Source organism: Mchenga conophoros, linkage group LG3 (genome assembly GCF_057382185.1).
Source record: "Mchenga conophoros isolate Kocher_MC1m ecotype Shallow Benthic linkage group LG3, M_conophoros_male_GT1.1, whole genome shotgun sequence".
Lineage (NCBI taxonomy): Eukaryota > Metazoa > Chordata > Actinopteri > Cichliformes > Cichlidae > Mchenga > Mchenga conophoros.
In genome coordinates, this window is record NC_140528.1 from 79,793,495 (window position 1) to 79,813,715 (window position 20,221).

General features: G+C 40.2%; 3 protein-coding genes across 3 annotated transcripts; 1 reads left to right on the plus strand and 2 right to left on the minus strand.

The window, feature by feature from the left end:
* Positions 1 to 400: 400 nt before the first annotated feature.
* cfap184 (cilia and flagella associated protein 184) lies at positions 401 to 6,538 on the minus strand. The gene is made up of 3 exons (XM_085267442.1): positions 5,599 to 6,538; positions 2,432 to 2,779; positions 401 to 2,342 (listed from the first exon to the last, which is right to left on the minus strand). Exons 1-3 carry the CDS (start codon positions 6,319 to 6,321, stop codon positions 2,028 to 2,030), a joined length of 1,386 nt encoding a protein of 461 aa, XP_085123568.1. The 5' UTR covers positions 6,322 to 6,538; the 3' UTR covers positions 401 to 2,027.
* A 17-nt stretch (positions 6,539 to 6,555) lies between these two features.
* On the plus strand, positions 6,556 to 12,699 carry tada2b (transcriptional adaptor 2B). Its single transcript, XM_085267441.1, has 2 exons — positions 6,556 to 6,825; positions 8,366 to 12,699. Exons 1-2 carry the CDS (start codon positions 6,556 to 6,558, stop codon positions 9,575 to 9,577), a joined length of 1,482 nt encoding a protein of 493 aa, XP_085123567.1. The 3' UTR covers positions 9,578 to 12,699.
* A 1,187-nt stretch (positions 12,700 to 13,886) lies between these two features.
* On the minus strand, positions 13,887 to 17,416 carry grpel1 (GrpE-like 1, mitochondrial). Its single transcript, XM_085267443.1, has 4 exons — positions 17,260 to 17,416; positions 16,128 to 16,275; positions 15,698 to 15,779; positions 13,887 to 15,007 (listed from the first exon to the last, which is right to left on the minus strand). The coding sequence occupies exons 1-4, from the start codon at positions 17,325 to 17,327 to the stop codon at positions 14,661 to 14,663; spliced, it is 645 nt and encodes a 214-aa protein (XP_085123569.1). The 5' UTR covers positions 17,328 to 17,416; the 3' UTR covers positions 13,887 to 14,660.
* Between the last annotated feature and the right edge of the window lie 2,805 nt (positions 17,417 to 20,221).

Below are 20,221 nucleotides of genomic sequence, written 5' to 3' on the forward strand. Positions count from 1 at the left end.
CTTTGCACTCAGTTTGCAATTTTGTAACACACACTTTGCAAAACTGTAGGCACAATTCACTGCACAACACTCAATTACCAAATTTCCAACACACTCCTAGCAAAAGTATACACATGTATGGCTATCATTAACACTAATTTGCCAACTGTCTGGCACACTTTCACATGTGAAAACTTCTTTAGATAATTAGTTCACTTTGCAGTCAGCCTAAGCACTATAATACAGGTAAGCTGTGTGTGCGGAGTACAATGGTGGGAGCAGAAAGAGTGAGAAGTAGAGGAGGCCGAGGAAGAGGACGTGGAGGTGAAGGAGTAGGATGAAGAGGACGACAAGGACAAGGAGGAGCAAGAGGAAGACGAGGAGGGGGGAGAGGAAGATGAGGAGGGGGGAGAGGAAGGGTAGGAAGAGTAAGAAATAGAATTGCTGATGACATCAGAGCTACAATAGTGGACCATGTAATCAACCGTGGAATGACCCTGAGGGTAGCTGGCCAACGGGTCCAGCCTAACTCGAGCCGCTACACTGTAGCAAGCACCATAAGGACATCTTGAAATGAGAATCGGTTAGTACAGTCACTTCGCACAAAGATTTGTAGCACTGCCATATGCCAATGAGAAACACACCAACACCATTGATGTAAAAATACTGAAATTGTTACTTTACAGAATTGCTAGATGACCAGATGCTGGGGCAGAGGAAGCATGTTCACTGCAGACCAAGTAACCCATATACTCATTATGGCGATTGCAAATAATCCTATACTTGGAAATGAACACTTGTGTTTGTTTTGATGTGTTTGAATAAACACCAGTACTTGAAGTTTGGATCCCTCTATGCTTATGGATCTATGACAGAAGTATGAGCTCAAACTGACATAGCCTACCTTGTGCACAGAGAAAGCAAAGGCCAGATGTGTTTTGTATTCATACCATCAGTGTGCAGTTGGCGCATTGTGTGCTTAGTAGATGATGGCTTGTGTGTACTGTTTGATACGGAAACACCATTTTTACGAAGGTGTGAAGAGTTAATCTAGCTGTGTTTGCTTTTGCAAGAGAACTACAATGTTTTGATGATTGGGTGACAGGTTTTCTTATTTGTGTGAAGAGTTTTGCAAAATTAGCCAATAGTTACAAAAAATGTGCTTAAGCAATCAGAAAAAACTGTAATGATAGCCATACATGTGTATACTTTTGCTAGGAGTGTGTTGGAAATTTGGAAATTGAGTGTTGTGCAGTGAATTGTGCCTACAGTCTTGCAAAGTGTGTGTTACAAAATTGCAAACTGAGTGCAAAGCAGTTTTTGTGCTTTTAGTTTTGCACACTCAGTGAGTGGTTTTGCTATAAGTCTGACTAGTTTTAGAAATTGTGCTACAGGAATCACAGTTAGTGTTTAGGCATTCGATAAAAACTGTAAGAAGTATGAAACTTTGATTCAGCAGAGCCCGTTCCACATGTGGCAGAGAAGACCCGGAGACAGACAACCAGTCGCTCTCACATCTTCACCTACAGGCAATTCAAAATCACCAGTTATTCTCACACAGAAGCTGAAGCCAGCCATGAACTATAAATATACAACCTTCTAGTTGTGAGGTGACAGTATTAACCGCTACTACGTTTTCTTTGTAAAATTAAATTAAATTAATTATTTTTCATTTTACTACAGGGCAAATACACTAAAACCTTCTGGTAAAAAAAAGTAAATTTTCATATTAAAATACAAAAACTGCACAAAAATGTATCTTTATTTCTATCAATGTTTTTAAGATTGCATTCAACATGTCTGAGTCACCTTATCTAAGATGATAATCTTGTATGAGAGGATGCATGGAATTCCGACCATGACTTCTTATCCAGATTATGGTTTTCCAAGTTTTACTGCACGCAGGCTTAGTTTACAGTGAGACACTACACTGAATCAAACTGTAAAGGCTAGTGGTCGTTCAAATTCCTGTTAGCTCCTTGTCAGCTACATTTGTTATTTTCTCATTTTTTCATAGCTTTTTGAAACCTGAGATAAAGTTTTAGTCATTATTGACTCTTCCACCCGCCACAGCTGAAGAGGATCTCGGCTTGCCGGCACTTCAGATGTTCTAGTTGTTCCTCCAGTTGGTCAGAGGCATTCACAGTATCCTCAAAGTCCTGCAGCAGGACCCTGTTGCCCAGCAGCCCACGCTGCTCCTTCAACCTCAGGTTTTGTCTGTGCAGGCGACTGTTTTCTTGCTTGACCCTGGTTAGGTGGTCCCTCTTCCCAGCCACCACGGCCTCCACCTCAGTCAGTTGCTCTCTCTTCACCTTGACCTCCATCTGGCACCAGCGCAGCTTCTCCTTTATATGTGACAGGCACTGATACAAGAGAGACAACAAATATCACTGCTATTGCTCATAATGAAAGAAATTAGAAGCAATCTGTATCCATGGATTTGTCAGCATACCTCCAAGCTACTGCTGATCTTCTTCTGCAGCTTTGCTGATCCCTCGTGCTGCTTTTCGGCTTGTTTTTTCTGCTCTAGCTTCTCAGCCTGCAGCTGCTCAAACTGGATCTGTATGGGGTCCCTGTCATGTTCCTCCCCACGGCGGAGCTCTGCCTCCAGCTTGCAAATCTTCATATTCAACTTGATGTGCTTCAGCCGCAGTTTGATCAGCTCATCCTGCCGAAGCTGTTCAGCTCGCAGAGACGCCTCCACTTTGGCCCGAGCTGCTTCTTTACCCAGGCGTCTGCTTAGCATCTTCACAGCTGTATCCTGTTTCAGTGCCATCAGTGCTCGCCATTCATCTTCCACCTGAGGATGAAGATGAGACCGTTTTTGAGTGCATTAACAGTTTGCTAAATAATTTTAATAACAGGGCTATATGTACAGTCACTGTATTTTCAGTGTATTTTTTATTAAAATGACAGCAGATTTTTACTTAGTTTCAAGTTATATTTAACAAACGGTCTTTGTGCATCTTCCACAGCTTCCACTGTGTCTGCACAGTTCAGTATGCACTGCACATCCATCCAGCTTCCCTGCAAGTGTGCATGTGTGGCTCACTTGTGCCAATTTTCCCTGCAGAGACTGAGGTATCATATAAAAGCTTTTCCCTTTTTCTAAACATGCAAAAATAATGATAAGAAAATGAATACAAAAAAAATGATTTACTGTTTCATGCATGTACTATGCTAACGTCTGTGTGTCTAGTTCACCCATGTTTGAAGTGAAATTGAAGCCAACAAACACAAACAAACAAATAGATGATTTTAGGTTCAAATGCAGCTAATCGGACTGCTGAACTGAAATATATCATCTTAGCCCTTACAGAGCACTGTACTCATTCCATTAAAGTCGTATTTTTGTTGTGGACAGAATTCTCCAACACACACAATTACAAAAATAACACAATTGTAAGTGTTATCAACTTAATTAGGGTTGTAAGTCTTTCAATCATTTTGATCCACAATGACTGGAAACTGGAAAATTTTGCCATATCAAAACTGTGATTTTAAAATCTACTTTATTTTGTTTGTGCTTTTAACGTTGAATTCATATTTAAAATTAAGGACAACACTAATGAACCGGAGCCTGTATAGGCTACATTAAAAACAGTCTCAAGAAAAGATAACTGTGCCCCTGTGCAGAATCAAAGCTGCTCTCTTTTCCTCATTTGTCCGCCTCTCTTGCAGATACATTTCAGTGGGTGTTACTGTGAACAGCAAGAACGGGGGCAGAACTGTGCTCATATTTGTGAGCAACTGAAAATGTTTTTGTCTCTTCTTTCTTGTACCTTAAGTGCATCAATTTCAGGTGACAAAAGATCATCGGTTTAATTAATCCTCTGTTGTTGTAATTTAGGCTCCTTTTTAAATACAGGCTGAGGAATGACTGAAGATTTCAGGAAGACTCACTGTAACTGTGTGCAGCTTTCTCTGCACATCTACTCTCAACAATGGCAGTAAAGTTGTAGCAAATCTAATCTCATGGAAAATAAATGACTTTGATCTCTCGGGACTGTAATAAGTGCAGCTATTGTTCTGTTTGGCCTGTAAGAAGAGGCCTTATGGTGTAGACTGTGAATCATAATTCACATAACAAGTTTCTTCCTAAAAGGTGTTGTGGGTTTGGTGTCCAAACAAAGAAGTGTGAAGCTGTTAAACAAGTCATGGAGTCAGTGATGGAGTCTAAAGTAGGTTCAAAGACATGTAAAATAATGCCTCCATGGCAAACAGCATCAGCGTTCTTTGTTTTTTAATTTTTTTAGGATTTACAGTTAAAGTGTAAAATGAAACTCCAGTTCCTGACAGAAACTGTGGCTTTTTTCAGTTAACTAAAGTTTTTTCTTTTTCTTTTAAAGCTAAAATGTATTTAGTCACATAAACACTTTATATCACATTGTTGTTGTTTTTAAAAGTGGACCTAAATGTGCCTGTTGAAAATGTGTCTTTGCAGAACAGACAGAATCCAGCTTTCTGGAAAATCCAACTTACAAGCAACAGGAGTGAGTGATTAAAGTCTTAGCAATTTTTAGACCATCTGATTGATGAAAGGTTAAAGGTTTCAGTTTTTTACAATCCTTCTGGCTTGTTTAAGGGTTAAGATTCGGAGTCAAGGTTATGGTCAGTTTAGGGCAAGCAGGCAAACCTGTGCGTCCTGTCCGATGACAAAAGTTATGCCACAGCAACACCAGTAGAATCACGAAGGCAGAAGTTATAAAACCCGCTTTAGGGCGGAGTGTGTTTCTTTCCAATTGTCAAGTGCTTGCGACTAAAAAAGCGACTGGACTTCTTTAAGTTTGTTGAAGATGATTCAGCTCTCATTTGATAAGCTTCTTGAGTTCTAAGATCAAAGATCAAAGATGGAGAGTCAGAAGTATTTAAGCCCTTGATTATGTGGCTCACCACATGAGCTAAGGTGTGAAAACGTGTGTGTGTGATATCTGCAGAGGTTTTGGATGAAACCACTGGGAGATATTGCCTCAAACTATCATGTGGCGCTTGGGAAGGTATCTCAAAAATGGATTATAGAGGGCAGACAGTTGGTGTCGTAAGCCACCTCCTCTGTTCAAAGAGGGTCGTTAATAACAGTTGGACACAGATGATTTCTTTCACTCCTCTTTAGAATCAAAATGTAAACATTAGCATCCTTGAACGAGTGACCTTTGTCCTTTAGATGCAGATGTATCTAAAGGTTCTGATTGGGGCTTTCAGTAAATTTCCACTAAATTATAGCCAGTATTTGCCCCCTCCAGGCCCAACACTGGTAACAGAAGTGGGATGCAGATAAAGATTGAGTGGGGAACAATGAAGTGTGAAACAACTACTGATTAGTAAACGACACTTGACCTGTTGAATAGTAGTCGAAAAGGATTCTGTCTGAAAGCATAAAAAAACAGAGACAGAATTTTTAATGAAATCTGACCCATCTGATTTCTTTCAGTTTTTATGAACTCTGGAGCTAAACCAAACAACAATAAATCACATCATCTATGACCTACCAGATACCGAGAGAGACTGAAGCTTTAATAGACTGGAAGTTTAATTGTTATTGTGCTACTGCAGATGTGAATATGGGATGTAAAACTGTGCTTTAATGTAAAAAACACAATCCCTTAAAACAACACCAACCTTGCCCAGCTGCTCCTGGGACTGTAGCCTCAGGTCCTCTGCCTGACGCTGGGCTGCCTCTGATTCAGCACGGAGCTGCTGCTTCAGGTCAGTCAGGGTGTTGATGTACCTCTCGTACTCCTGCAGGTGCTCTGACACAGGCTTCTCACCCTCCAGCTGGACACTGTCCCCAGCCTTCTTGAAGTATTGTGCCAGTTTCATCTGCAGCTGGCTGCTGTTATGCCTGGCCTTATCTCGCTCGTTGCACACCTCCTGGAGGAGCTGTCTATATTCTTTGTACTTTATGTTTAGTTTTTGTGCACATGCAGATGTGGCTCCCTCTTTTTCAGCCTCTTCATCTTCGTGGTGTGGAGGGCTGGAGATCTCCGTGTCCTGAGTCTCAGGATGTAGCTTCAGAGCGTCATCGTGGTAAGTGCTGTTCATCTCAGAAACCACACTTTCTTCGTGGCACAGTGGCTGTTCTTTGACTTTAATCATCACATCAAACTCAGTGCAGAGCTCATCTTCACTTTTGGCTTCTGGTTCAAAAGCGGCGGCCTCTTCAGCAGAGAACTCTTCTGTGACTTTCCCGCTGTCACAGTGCTTTTCTTCAGGGTCTGATGTGGGCATTTCAGCTGAGACAGCTTCATTTTTATCCCCACTAACAGAAATAAAATTCTCCTCTGTGTCTCTGTCACTGTGAATTCTTACCTTATTTTCTCCCTCTCCCGCCTCTTTGTCCATTTTTAATAATATTTACTTTGTATACAGAGGTAAGGCTCGTGCAGTTCTGTGGTCAATGAAACTGTTCGTTTTGTTTCGGTTGTCCTGGAAACTAAGCAGAAGAGCCAATCACAGGAGCCCTGACCCATTCTCATTAATATTTATAAGCAGGATGTGAGTAGCTCGCGCTGCGAGGCTCGCTGTACGCAGGCGCGAAGGTTTGCCTCCAACAACAAGAAGCAGACGCCAGGCAAGATGGCCGACTTGGGGAAGAAGTACTGCGTTAACTGCCTTGCAGATGTTACAAACCTGCGGCTTCGCTGCACCGAGTGCCCTGATATCGAGCTGTGCCCAGAGTGCTTCTCAGCGGGCGCCGAAATCGGTAATCACCGGAGATGGCACGGCTACCAGCAGGTCGACGGCGGTCGGTTCTCTCTCTGGGGTACAGAGGCAGAAGGAGGGTGGACCAGCAGGGAAGAGCAGTCGCTACTCGATGCTATCGAGCAGTATGGATTTGGAAACTGGGTACATCACTTTTTAAGTTATTTTTCTGACCTTTAGAGCTTTCTATACAAATTCATAGGAGTTGCGTTGTGTCTAGTGCTTAGAAAAGAAAAGAAAAAACAAGAGCAGTGGGCTTGTAGCGGTAATATAAGAATAACGCTAATGACCTTTAAGATAAAAAAAGATTTTTTTTTCTTCTTATTTTCGTTGTTATCGTTTTACATAATTTTCGAGACGTTAAAAACAGAAGAAAAGCCTGAATAAAATAGATTTGAGAATAGTGTTACAATTTACTTTAAGAAACGTGGAATGTCAACAACACGTCGCATAAAAAGGAAAAATAATCGTAATTATCACTCAATAATTGTATTGCTCCGAGTCACAAAACAACAAGGGGCAAAACAGGAAGCAAATAAGTAAGGAAAAACTATATTGTTATGTAGTAAGTAGTAATTAACTCCTTATTAACTGAAACCTAACCTGAAACTTGTGTTACAATGCAGCATATTAAAGAAACATGTAAAGTGTATCAACCTCTGAATTAAATGTGTACCAAAGACCAACTATTTTGATATCGGACTAATGGAATATACACAAATGTTACATTTTTTCCATAATATCCCACGAATCCTTGAGTCACAGTGCTTTTTAGTGCCTACTCTATTAGCACAAAAAAAAAGAAAACAGCACAAGAAAGACCACAGAGATGCTTGTGGATGTAGTGATGGAGGGTATGCAGAGGGTTGGTGTGACTATAGGGAGAGGGGGAGATGGAGGCGGAAGATCTGCTTTAGCGCCCCCTGAAACAAAGTCAGAAGACAAGGAAAGGGAAAATACAGAATAGTTCTGTGTAAACACAAAAAGCAAAGTAATGTAACTGTAATTAAATCTCATTTTTCATAATGCAAAAGCGTATCAATCTATTTTGTTATCAACTTATCCATCTCAAGGTCAGGAGAGGGTTGAAGCCTATCCCAGGGGTCAAAGGGCCAAAAACCAAGGCTAACATTTAAGAGTGGAATAGTGTCACGAAAGGTTTGCTGGACATGTTACAGATATGCAGTTATCTTGTTGTACAAACCAACCACCACCAAGTGATGTTTAATTTACTCAAGTGTAAAATCAGAAAAAATGCACAGACATCTGTTAATGTACAGACTCCTCTTAAGTATATGTGGACCAGTTACACTTCACCTCCAAAGCCCCATTTACAGTCAATTACAAAGTGCATATGGCTTATGTGTAGCATATTAGAATATTTGTCTGTGTAAAATAAATTATATTAAGTTTGACTTACTTGGAAGTTTTTAGATAAAATTATGCACCCCTATAATGCATCAGAAAATGTACATTTTCAAATATTTCATGGTGAAATAACCCAAAATTGAAAAGCAGAAAATATGAATATTTAAATATCAATGATGAGCATTCTAAACCATTTTCTCTTGAACAGCTAAGCAGATTGTTTGAGCATCACTTTTTCATCTTCTAGTATAACATAGAAAAAATATAATGGTGTAGGTGTCCTCTTAGTAACAACTTCCTTTTTGTGACCTTTCAGGAGGACATGGCCGATCATGTTGGAGCATCCCGGACTCCTCAGGAAGTTATGGAACATTATGTCACCATGTACATCCATGGAAACCTGGGGAAGGCCTGTATCCCTGACAGTATTCCAAACCGGGTGACCGACCACACCTGCCCGAGCGGAGGGCCCCTGTCGCCCAGCCTGACCACTCCGCTCCCTCCGCTGGATATCAGCTTGGTGGAGCAACAGCAGCTGGGCTACATGCCACTACGTGACGACTATGAGATTGAGTATGACCAGGACGCGGAGAAGCTCATCAGTGGACTGTGTGTCAACTACGATGATGAGGACGTGGAAATTGAAATGAAGCGCGCCCATGTGGACATGTATGTGCGTAAGCTCAGAGAACGCCAGCGGCGTAAGAACATCGCTCGTGACTACAACCTGGTGCCTTCATTTTTGGGCCGAGATAAGAAGGACAAGGAGAAGGACAAAACAGGGATGTTGGGAGTCGTAGGAAGTGCAGCTGGCATGAGTGGGACAGGGGCTGGTGGTGGTGCAGTCGGATCAGGATCCATGACGGCATCGGGAGCAGGTCCTCTCCCAAGTACACCTAAAAGAAAAATCACCAAGGAAGAGAAGGAGCAGCGGGTGAGGCTGCGAGCGCTTTGCCAGTTCATGGCCCATCGGGAGTTTGAAGAGTTCTTTGAGAACATGCATAAAGAGCGAGTGCTGAGGGCCAAGGTGCGCGAGCTCCAGCGCTACCGCCGAAACGGCATCACACGCCTGGAGGAGTCTGCGGAATACGAAGCAGCACGCCACAAACGGGAGAAACGCAAGGAGAACAAAAGTGTGGTCACCTCAAAGCGGGGCAGCTCGGGAGGAGGAGGGCTTGGTTCTGGGATGGGGCTCGGGGGTGGAGCTGGAGGAGGAGGAGGCGTTGCTGGAGGACTAGGGGTTGGAGGTGGGATCAAAGAAGAGGGCAAAGATGGTGAGTTCGCTGCCATTGAGAATCTGACAGGCTTCGAGCTGCTGTCAGACAGGGAGAAGGTGCTGTGCAACTCTCTCAACCTCAGCCCGGCACGCTACCTGACTGTCAAAACCATCATCATCAAAGATCACCTGCAGAAAAGGCAGGGCATTCCCGCCAAGAGCCGAATGCCCAGCTACCTGGATAAGGTTCTTAAGAAGCGCATTCTCACCTTCCTCACAGAAAGTGGCTGGATATCCCGAGACACCTCTTAGCAGTCCATCGTTGCTCAGGAAATTATAAACAGATAAGCTATAAGCGCTGGAGGCAGGAAAAACTACTGGTTTTCACCATTTTTTTTTTTCAGGAGTGACCTTGTAAATATGTACATTGAAAAGAAATAAGATGCCCAACTGGAGAAAAAAATATTTTCATATAAGGGCAAGGAACAAAACTGCCTATATTTTTGCATTAGGAAAGGAACAGGGGATTAATACAGCTGTGTGGGTTACAGTACTTTCTATTCTAAATATTTTGACAAAATAATAACTGCAGTGTTAACACTTGCAGGTATTACAGAGCTGTTTTGGTGTTGTTACAGCAGGTACACTGAAGGTAGAAATAATGTAATGAATGCAACTGGCGACAGGACAAACAACCTTCATGCTGAAAAGAAAAGTAAATAACAAAATTGGATTTGATGATAAACTCTTATCCCATTGGTGGCTGCAAAATAAGGTGATTGGGGAAAAAACACAAAGAAAAAAGCTCCAAAAACCAGGGTTTGCCCATAACCTGGCTGGTTTTAGCGCAAACTTAATTAGATAGCCTAATATTAGTTAGAGCGGGCTCGCTGAAGTTTACAGTCATTATCGGCCTATCAGAGTTTGCAGTTTGCACCAAATGCCGAGTACAATAATGAATACAAAAAGATAAGTTTCCACAGGTCCCTTCGACTTCATTCCTACCCATACCTTTCGGTGGATGTCATTGCTAGCCTATCACTGCTTACTTAGATTAGCTAGAGCTTGACCTGCTGCAGGTGGCTGATTGCTGTATATCTTCCCCCAAATTTATTTTACCAAATATCGATGCAGAAATTTAATTTAGAGTTTTTGCAGGAGAGTGTGCTCCAACATCCATTCCATACAATACTCCCAGTACATGTAGCAGAGTAGAAACTAGTTTGAGAAATACATTGCTGGATAATTAAAGCGAAGCAAAACAAAAAACGACACCCGTTATTGTCCCTTTTGTAATGTAACTAACATAAAGAATTTATATGTGTATATTTATATTAAACAAATATTGACCAGTATATCAATATTGGAATCTTTTCTTATTCCTAAACATGACCCTTAAAAATCCACTAAGGCTAATATCAGCAGTGTCACCGCAGGTTTGAAAAAAATGACAAGAAATGCCAAAGAAGAGATCATAGTCAACGCCAGTCACACTCTGTCCACCAGAGGGCACTGCCAGGCTTATTTTTAACCTGTAAAAAGTCCAACTCAGAATGTATTTTTGTTTGATAGCTAATTTAAAAAGATCCTGTTTAAATATTTTTTTTAAACAAATTTAAGTTAAAATTATGTATGGCTTACATTTGTTTTAAAGCCCCTAAAGTCTCAGCGTGAAGTATTTTCTATATTTAAAAAGAATATTTTCATTCAACCTTCTATGTTGTAGAAAAGGTAAGTGGAGCGATTTGATTGACTGCGTCAGCAACCCACCAATAACTGTTGTATTCCTTTTAGTTTGTCCTGAGGAAAGTGTGGGTTCAGCTTTAAAACTTTAAATATTTTACAGTCCACGTGCTGTACTACAGATGATAGGACTTTAAAAGTACAAGACTGCTGTTTACCGAGTGAGTACACAGAGCTAATACATCATCACAACGTTGCAACTTAAGGTTTAAGGTTCAATAGTCTTATAGCTGACCACATTTACAGCTGCCCAACAAGGCTGATGTGCAGCCTATCAATATGCTTTCACTTCACTTTTTACATTGGCTAAAAGTAGAAGCATAACAGTGGCACTGTGTGGCATTATTTTCTTTTGTATTACTTTTTTTGGCGACCCAAGCTGAAAATTAGTTGTCTCACAGCTGAAGCAGGAGTACGTTTAAAAACAAAAGAATTAGAAGGACAAGAGGTAGTGTGGGTGTTACCTGTGCTGGAAAATGTCTAGATTCACATTCTCTTCTTTTCTTTGTCCAGGAAGCTAAATTTTAGCTGACTAAAATTTAGCTTCCTGGATGGAGCGGGGAAAGTCATGCAGGGCATTGTTTTTGTAGTGTCGCTTTAAACGTGGAGCGTTGCGTTGTTTTGTTTATTACAATGTAGCGTCTAAGATTGTAAGGTTCCGGTCTAAGCTTGAGGATCATTTGTGCAGGGTGTTAAATTTCACTTACATGTTAACAACATTCGTGGCCAAAGGAGCTTCATTATGCTAAATGCTACAGCTGATTTTTTTGATTGTCAACAAAGTCTTATGAAAAGACCCTGACAATCAGTCAGTGTATCACACAAATAGTGTGTCTGTTGCACTGATGAGTACAAACAGTCCAACGTACATTGTCCGCCTGTAACCAGCTAGAGTACCAAATGTGTATCGATCTGCAGCAGGAAATAGTCCCTCTTATTTAAAGTATGCAGAAAACACTGAAAAATTTTCATTCAAGCAGATTTCTTTAGGTCATGGATATTGTTTTCGGGTCCACTCCTGTACATTGTTGTAACCCTTAGCTAACATGTTCCTACTGGATTTGAATGTGTTCATTGGCTGTAGTGGGTTTCCAGAAGATGCTGGTTGAACGTTAGATGAGTGTTCTGTTGATTTTGCAAAATGATATAATAAGCATTTTTCAGAGCCTCTGGCCCAGAATGTTTTTCGAAGGTGATGCTGAAACCAACTGGTCATTTTTCTTTAATTGTCACTTTTTCTTTTTTTCAGGTTTGCACGTGCAACTAACTGTTCTAGATTGTTCCAAAATGGTGTGTTTTGATATTAAAGTCTCCATCGAAAATGTGGAAACTGAAGAATTTTTGTTCTCATTGGGGAAAATACTTTTTGTAAGGGGGATTTGCTGACTTTACATTACTAAATGTAAATATCTTTATAAGATAAATTTTAGGGGAGGGGAGAACTATGCTGACCTGTGAAATGTACAGTATTTTATGTCATGAAATTTTTATAGCTTTTTGTAATTAAAAAAAAAAAGTTTTTGGAATCGCAAAGAAGAAGAGGATTTGGTTCTAGTCGTGGCATGCTGTCGAGCTGTCCTAAATCTTGTTGCCCGTCTCATTATGTTGAGTTGTTTTGCTGTTCTGTTACTTTGTTGTTGAAAATGACAAAGTATCTGTGGAGATGTATTAAAAGTGCAAATACTTTATCATTCTAAGTGGTCGTGTTTCAGTGTAAATGTGATCTTTCAAAAACTAGCACAAAATGCCAGAATTGTTTGAGTCACAAAGAGAGGGTTTGTTACTTGTATAGCTGACCGAACGTCCACACCAGGGCAGAATATAAATGAGGTGACAGAAGTTTCAATGATCCCTTTCACTGGAAAAGAAGACTTGATATGAGAAAGCAAGAATAGAATGGACAACTGTAGTAACGTGTCAACCACGCAATAAAAAAATGTAAGAATTAAAACTAAACGCGCTATATAAATGCAATCCATTATTAATATTATTATTAAACTGAAAAGGAAGAAAAATAAGTTTCTTAAGGAAATTTTTTTTTATTTTTTACTGTAATCATCCTGTCCTGCAGATTTTAGATGTGTACTTCATCCAACACAGCTGATTTAAATGACTAAATGACCTCCTCAACATGTCTTGAAGTCCTCCAGAGGCCTGGTAATGAACTAATCATTTGATTCTGGTGTGTTGACCCAGGGTGAGATGTAAAACCTGCAGGACAGCAGCCTTTGAGGCCTGGAGTTGGATACCCCTGCCCTAGGGCATTGCCATTCTGGTGATCTGAAAATGTACACACAATGAGAAAAAGGGTGGCTCTGACTCAGAAGCTGGGGAAGACTGTCATTCCCACAATGAAGCACATCTTGCTATGTCTGCATACATGATGTTTATTTTGCACATTTAAAAAAAATGAAGTGATATTTAATCATATGAGAAATTAGCAGCTGAAACCTTGAATTTTGTAACTAAAGTAAGTCACAAGCATGACTTCTTTACAGTGCTTTGTGGAACCAGAACTTCCCCCTGCTGGCCACGGGAAACAAAGCTTTAAGGGACTTCCACAGTGACCTACTTTTCAGATCTGGGAAGCATATACATCTTTTAGTTAGTTTATGGAACAAATAAAAGTACAGACAGCTTTACAAGCTTACTCTGGTATTAAAGAAACCTAAGGTCAGTTCTGGAGTTATAAATGCATTAGATATTAGAATGGACACAACTGCTAATTATATCCTTGAGAGAAAATAATAATAATTAATTAATTACAGATGTAAACTGATTAGGGACTCTGAACTGGTTGCATGAGCTACCTGCACCTTTCATTAAAATGCAGTCCATTAAAGATGTGTGTAAAAGCCAAACACTACCACAATAAGGATTTCAAAATTGACCAGTTTATTTGGATGCAATGACAATTTGGACAAAAAGGTCCATATACAGAATTCTTCTACTGGACAGATAAAGCTCTCACATCACAGTCCACCACAACTCTGGGAGAGATGTTACACTGGCTGAAGTTGGCTTACCCCACCTGATCACATCCACAATACCAGGATTACTTTAACAGGGCTGATAGAAAGCCGCTATCAGCTCAGTGCAAATGTCAACCTTCCTATCATTTCCTGTTGTGCTGTTCTTTCACTTTCTCACAAAATGAAACTAATTATTATTCTAATATATGGTTATTAATATGAGCATTTTACAATGAAGTCTGGAATGATAACAACATTAACCACTTTGTGAACATATTTTATACCTCATCTCTGCCCAAAAAGTCTTGCAAGCAGGGGTTCACGATCTCACTTCATACTTTTTCTTATCATTTATAGTTCTGAGAACTATGTATATGAATACCTGTCCTTGTTTCCTTGATCAAAAGACAAAGATCACAACTTGCATGACTAATGAAGAAAAAAAAAAATAAAAAATCCTGTGCGATACATGGTGTATCTGTTAAAAACTGTTGGACACTGTCCAGATACAAAGTTCAGCTGGGCTCCCCTTCTCTTTGAGGCACCTTAGGAAGGGGAAGTGTGGACAGACGTGAGAAGATGATGGTAGGGTGCCTTGAGCAGTCTGCTGAGCCTGAGGTCAACCAACAGTCAGGAAAGAAATACTAATCCCGCTCTGTTACAGACTTACAGTGTCAGTTCTAGAGAGCTTTGGCTACACCCACCAAAGCTGGTCTGAGGGTACGACCATGAAGCTTGTAGCCCACTTTGGTCACTACAGCAACAGTGCCAGGCTCTTTACCCTCGACAGGGGCGTGGAATAGGGCCTCATGCTCATAGGGGTCAAATTTCTGGCCATCTGGGTTGAGCTTGATGAGGCCGTGCTTGGTGAACACCTTCTGGATCTGGACCTCGGTCATCACCAGGCCGTCGTACAGGTTCTTCAGGTGAGGGTTCTGGCTTGTCACCTCCTCCTTGGGCACGCTCTCTGTGGCCTTCTCTAAAATGTCTGCAACTTCCAGCAGGTCCTTGCAGAAGCTCTGGATCCCTAGTGAGGGTAAGATGTTGGATAATTATTCAGGTTACACCTTCAATTATATTGCATTTTTCTATCAACAATCAACTCTAACCTTGTATCATTTTTAAACTACTCAGCATTTTCTTGAGTCATTTTGAGTATAACCTAGCAACATATACCAAAGTCTAAAAGATATGATGTCACTATACAAAAACAACTGGATTAAACCACATAAGAAAATCCTTTTTCTAACAAGGCTAAAGTTGACCTCTTCTGACATCTTGTGGTAGGAACATGCAACAGCAGATCATTTTAGCCTTACAACCTAACAGTGCATCATGTGCACCCGTTTACTCACCGCATTGCACATTGATGGTTTATACTAGTGATAAGGGTGTAAATAGGTGCTGCAGTGATGACTGATAAGAATCTCCATTTAGACAAAACCTCCACATCAGCATTGGTGAAGGAAGAGAAGTTGTCAAAACCAGAAGCAGAGAAATCCCTTTTTCCGCTCATAGAAAGTCTCAAACTATTGCTATGTTCATGTGCTCATGTCTTCAACCTGGCTGCAACAGCAGCAACAAAGTGTGTGAGGTTACAAAAACCAAAGCCAAAGGGTATTGAACCAGCTGAAACGACATCGAGGCAGTGGCTTGCACCAACAGATCCAGCGTCCACAGGTGCAAACTCAAAGCCTAAATGGAAACAAGCCCTTACCATATAATTTAGCGTCCTCTATCATCTTCTGAGTTCTCGTCCTGAGGTTCTCTGTGTCTGCCAATGCCCTCTTGTACTTTTCCTGGAAACAAAGGTGGAAACAAACTGCTGATTAAAAACTGCACTTACATTTGTTAAGCCCCTTTATAAAGGCTATAATGTTCTATCACTAAGACTAAAACTCATTTGAACTCAAAAGGGCCAAATACTTTAATCACATGCCCACTGGAGAATCCAAGCCTTTTATTTTGAGTGATAGATTATAAATGTATGTGCTGCTCTGTGAAGAACAGTAACTTCACAAAGAACAGCTAACTTGACAAAAGCTGAAGTACAGAAAAAGGTATCGACATGGTAATGTTTATACCAGGTCAGTGTAACTTTGGTAACCACTGAACTGGAGGCTGATCTGCAGCCCACATTGACTTACTGTCATGTCCTTGAGCTGATCCTCCAGCTGGGTTTTCTCCTCCATTAGGGATTTCTCTGTTGGGCTTGGTTCTGGCTTCTCAGCCTCCTCCTCTGACCCGTGGCCATTCTTCTGCTGGGTGGCCATGCACAACAATCGTGGAGACCCCCTGGGTGGCAAGGACACTTAAATTTTAGCAAGATTTACACCATATATGCACCACAGAGACTTTATTGGACGTGGCCAAAGCACTTTGATGTACAGTGATAAAATATTTCTTAGTCCATAACTTGTGTTACTCTAAGCACTTTGATAACAGAAACCTGAAAAAGAGCTAATACAAATGTTTCCTCATAGCATACAAGGGTGTGAAAATGACACATTCAGTGTCCCCATATGAACACAATTTTAATATTCTTCAGCAAGCCATTTAAAGTCATTGTATAGGTGTACTAAATACATAAGACATTAAATATCAATTCAACTGGTAGAGGATCAACTTAGAATTTCTGCCACTCAATGATAAATGCCTAGTATATCATATATGTCAGCCTTATTTATTAAACTCATTGCAACAGCCCATTTCGCGGGATATGTGCATCTTTCTCTAGCCACGAGGAAAGTTTGGAGACCTGACGCTAATCTTGACATTACATTATTTAATGTAACACGAAGTTATAGTTACACAAGAGGGGCTTGTGTAAGGAAGGTATCTACATATATGAAATTAGTTTGGTCCATACGCATTGCGTCAAGTCCCACATAGAAACACAGAAGACGGTGTAGTACATTAAAGAGATCAAATAAATACAACTTTAAAAATCCCACGTCCACAACAGCGTGTGTAACAGACCCCTGGATATTTACTGTAGCATGGACTACTTTCAGGATACGTCAGGTTATGTCATCATCCTCCAGTTTCTAGGGATTACACACCTATACGGTGATTGGGCTTCAGTTTGACCCACTATATTACCAAACATACGTATTTAAGCGTTTCTTTGATCTGGATTTTCACGTTAATGATAACTGTGGGGACTATTTAACCCTACAAAAGCTAACTCTGCTAGCCATCACCTGACCAATGAAAGCCTGTCGTTACTGTAAAAACGCCCATGTTAGGGGACGTAACTCACCAATAAATACTCCTTACCTTGTTAGCGCAGGCGAAGCTACAAAAGAGTAGCTCTGTCTAACTGCTCGTACACACCAGCTCGCCATTTTCAGAATAATTAGCTGTGCAGTTCAAACCTCCTTGTAAAACACGCTGACGGGACGTACAACCCTGCTGTCAGCAGCGTGGAATTCGCACCAATCACTGACAAGTAAAAAGACCCACTCTCGCAGATGGCCAATCGTGTTTATTAAAGCGTTTGACGACATAATATAGTTCGGTTGAGTTGAAGTTAAAGGTGAAAAATGCATAGGAGAGCAAGGACAGTTTTTTTTAAACCCCTATCAAACAGAAGGTTACTCATCGCTTGGTTATTCAACCGTAACCGTTTAAGTAGCAAACACAGTCGTATATTTTATTTATTTTGTAGTGTATAAAACGCGATTGAATTAGTAGTAGTGGTAGTAGTAGTATCAGAATCAAATAGTACAACACGGCAGAGCATGTTGGTGAGGAAAGGCAGCTAGGAAGCCTGATCCTTCTAAAGAGTTACTGACAGACCTGAATGAGACTCTAATACCAAAAAAGTACTAATTCAGTCTGTCTGTGAAGGTCATCCAGGTCATTGTAGTCAAAGGAGCTTGCAAAGAAAAGCGTCTGGACTTCTTTAACTTGCTTGAAGACGTTTCACCTCTCATCCGAGAAGCTTCTTCAGTTCTAAGGTCAAATGGTGGAGAGTCCCAGATATAAACCTAGTGGGAGTTTCCCCCCACAGAGGGACAAAAGGACCCCCTGATGATCCTCTAATCGCCTGAGCCAAGGTGTGAAACTGGGTGTGGGTCCCAATCAGCCAGAGTTTCGGGTGAGCTCTTTGTGAAACCTGGCCCCACCTTATCATGCGAATTCCTGAGGTCAGATGGCCCAGGATGTGAGTGGGCGTTAAGGCGTCTACTACTAATAAAAATGTCTTGGATAGTTTATACAGTCAAAATTCTGAGTTTTTCAACAAAAAGAACAGCATTAGCAGAATAATAAGAGCAATTTTTAAATGGTTAATTTAAAGTTCTTGTGGAGGTCTAAGAGCAAAGTATTACAATGATCAAGCCAGCCTGATAAAAAAAAATATATATATATAAGAAAGGATGCATATGGGAGACCTAAGATTGTAAAATGTACTTCAGATTTTGTTCTTAATTTGAAAATCAAAAGACAGATTATAGTCACTGATCACCGAGGTTCTTTTTTTTTGTCTCAACAGTGCATGCAGCTCAGTAAATTAACCAGAACCATCAAAACAGATTTAGAGCTTAAAGTCGTTTATACGTAAATCCTATATAGTATTGATTTGTCGGTTGTGAAGGAAATGGCTCTTGCTTATTGCGAGCTGTGGTTTTTGTTTTTTTTTCTTTCTCTCACCGTCTCTCGCACTTTTTTCCGCTTGACTCCACACAGGAGCCTTGTGCTTTGCCTGGGAAGAGGGGGGAGGGGCGGTAGTTACACGCAGTAGCACAGGAGCAGAGCAGGAGGGAGAGACAGAAAAAGAGAGCCAGGGACAACAACTTCACATTAGAAAGGTATAGTAATCATCCACAACTATTTTCAGTTGCGGATGATAAAGGATTCAGAAAGTTTATTCATGCAGGCCCATATGACAGAGAATATGCATCTTCTTTTTGTTTTCATATTTTAATTTATATTTAATTGTGTTGTGGTTTGCAGTGTTTTGTGTTGTTTCACTTTAAATTTGTTTAAAAGGAAAAAGCTGAAAATTTAAATAGTTAAAAGCTGAACTGTGACTAGTTGGTTTTTGTAATATATGATTTATTTATTAAATTTTTTGTGGAGTGAATAAATAAAAGTATATTTACGATGGCCCCTAGAGACAAAGCACATACAAACTCCAAAACATGTAAAAACTCCAAAACACTTAAAAACTCCATAGCACGTACAAAACACAACAGAAGTGCTCCAGGATGCTGGGCGCAGTGTTGAGCTTTTGTTACCTAGTGGCTACACCAGCCAGGAAGTACCAACGACCGGATTTGGTGTGTGGTAGTAACAGGTAAATGAACATTGATTTTTAAATTATTTGAATATATATGAGTGTTTGTGTATAAATACACAAGCCATACACATAGGCTTTCAATTGTGTAATTTAAGTGATCTAGGTAGCTCTGTTTTGGCAGTTCAGTTAACGCTAGAAATGTGTTTTGGAGTTTGTACGTGTTTTGTCTCTAGGGGCCACCACATATATTTATATATAAACATATATAAATAAAACCACTTTTTTTACATTAGTAATTCTTTTTGTGCATAATTTTATGTTATTGTTAATAATAAATTAAAGCAACAAAACAACCTGAAGAGCCGGTTCAGAGCCGAAAGAGCCTCTAAAAAGAGCGGGAAATCCCATCACTACTATATAGGATGGCAGTTTGGAGGGCTGAAAGCCCTTATTTAGGTTGAACCAAGTTTTAATGCTGGATTATGTTTCAACAATTCAACAAATATAAAATTGTGATTGTGAGCTGTTTAAAGTCAGTGTGAAGAGTGTTATTTCTGAACTGAATAAAGTATTGTAGTGCAGAAACATTACCAAACATAACAAAAAAAAGTAGTCCCATAAGCCAGACATAAACCTCTTATGTAAGGAAATCAGTGGGCTTATTACTAAGTCAGGTAATCCAAATCAATTTTATTTATAAAGCACTTTTTTAACCAAGTTTAGCAAAGTGCTGTACAAGGCACCAAAACATCATACAATAACAACAACAACAACAACAATAATGACGCTAATAATTAGACGGTAAAAACACACCACTTACATTTGAGTTAAAAGCTTCGGAATAAAAATTCTTTTTATGTCGCACTTTAAAAACTGACAATGATGGGGCCCTCTAACATGGGCAAAGCTATCATTCGTAGCTCAGATATGTATGGTGGTGCTGATCCATTAAAGGTTTTAAAACCAAATTATTAATCCTAAAAACAAACAGGGAGC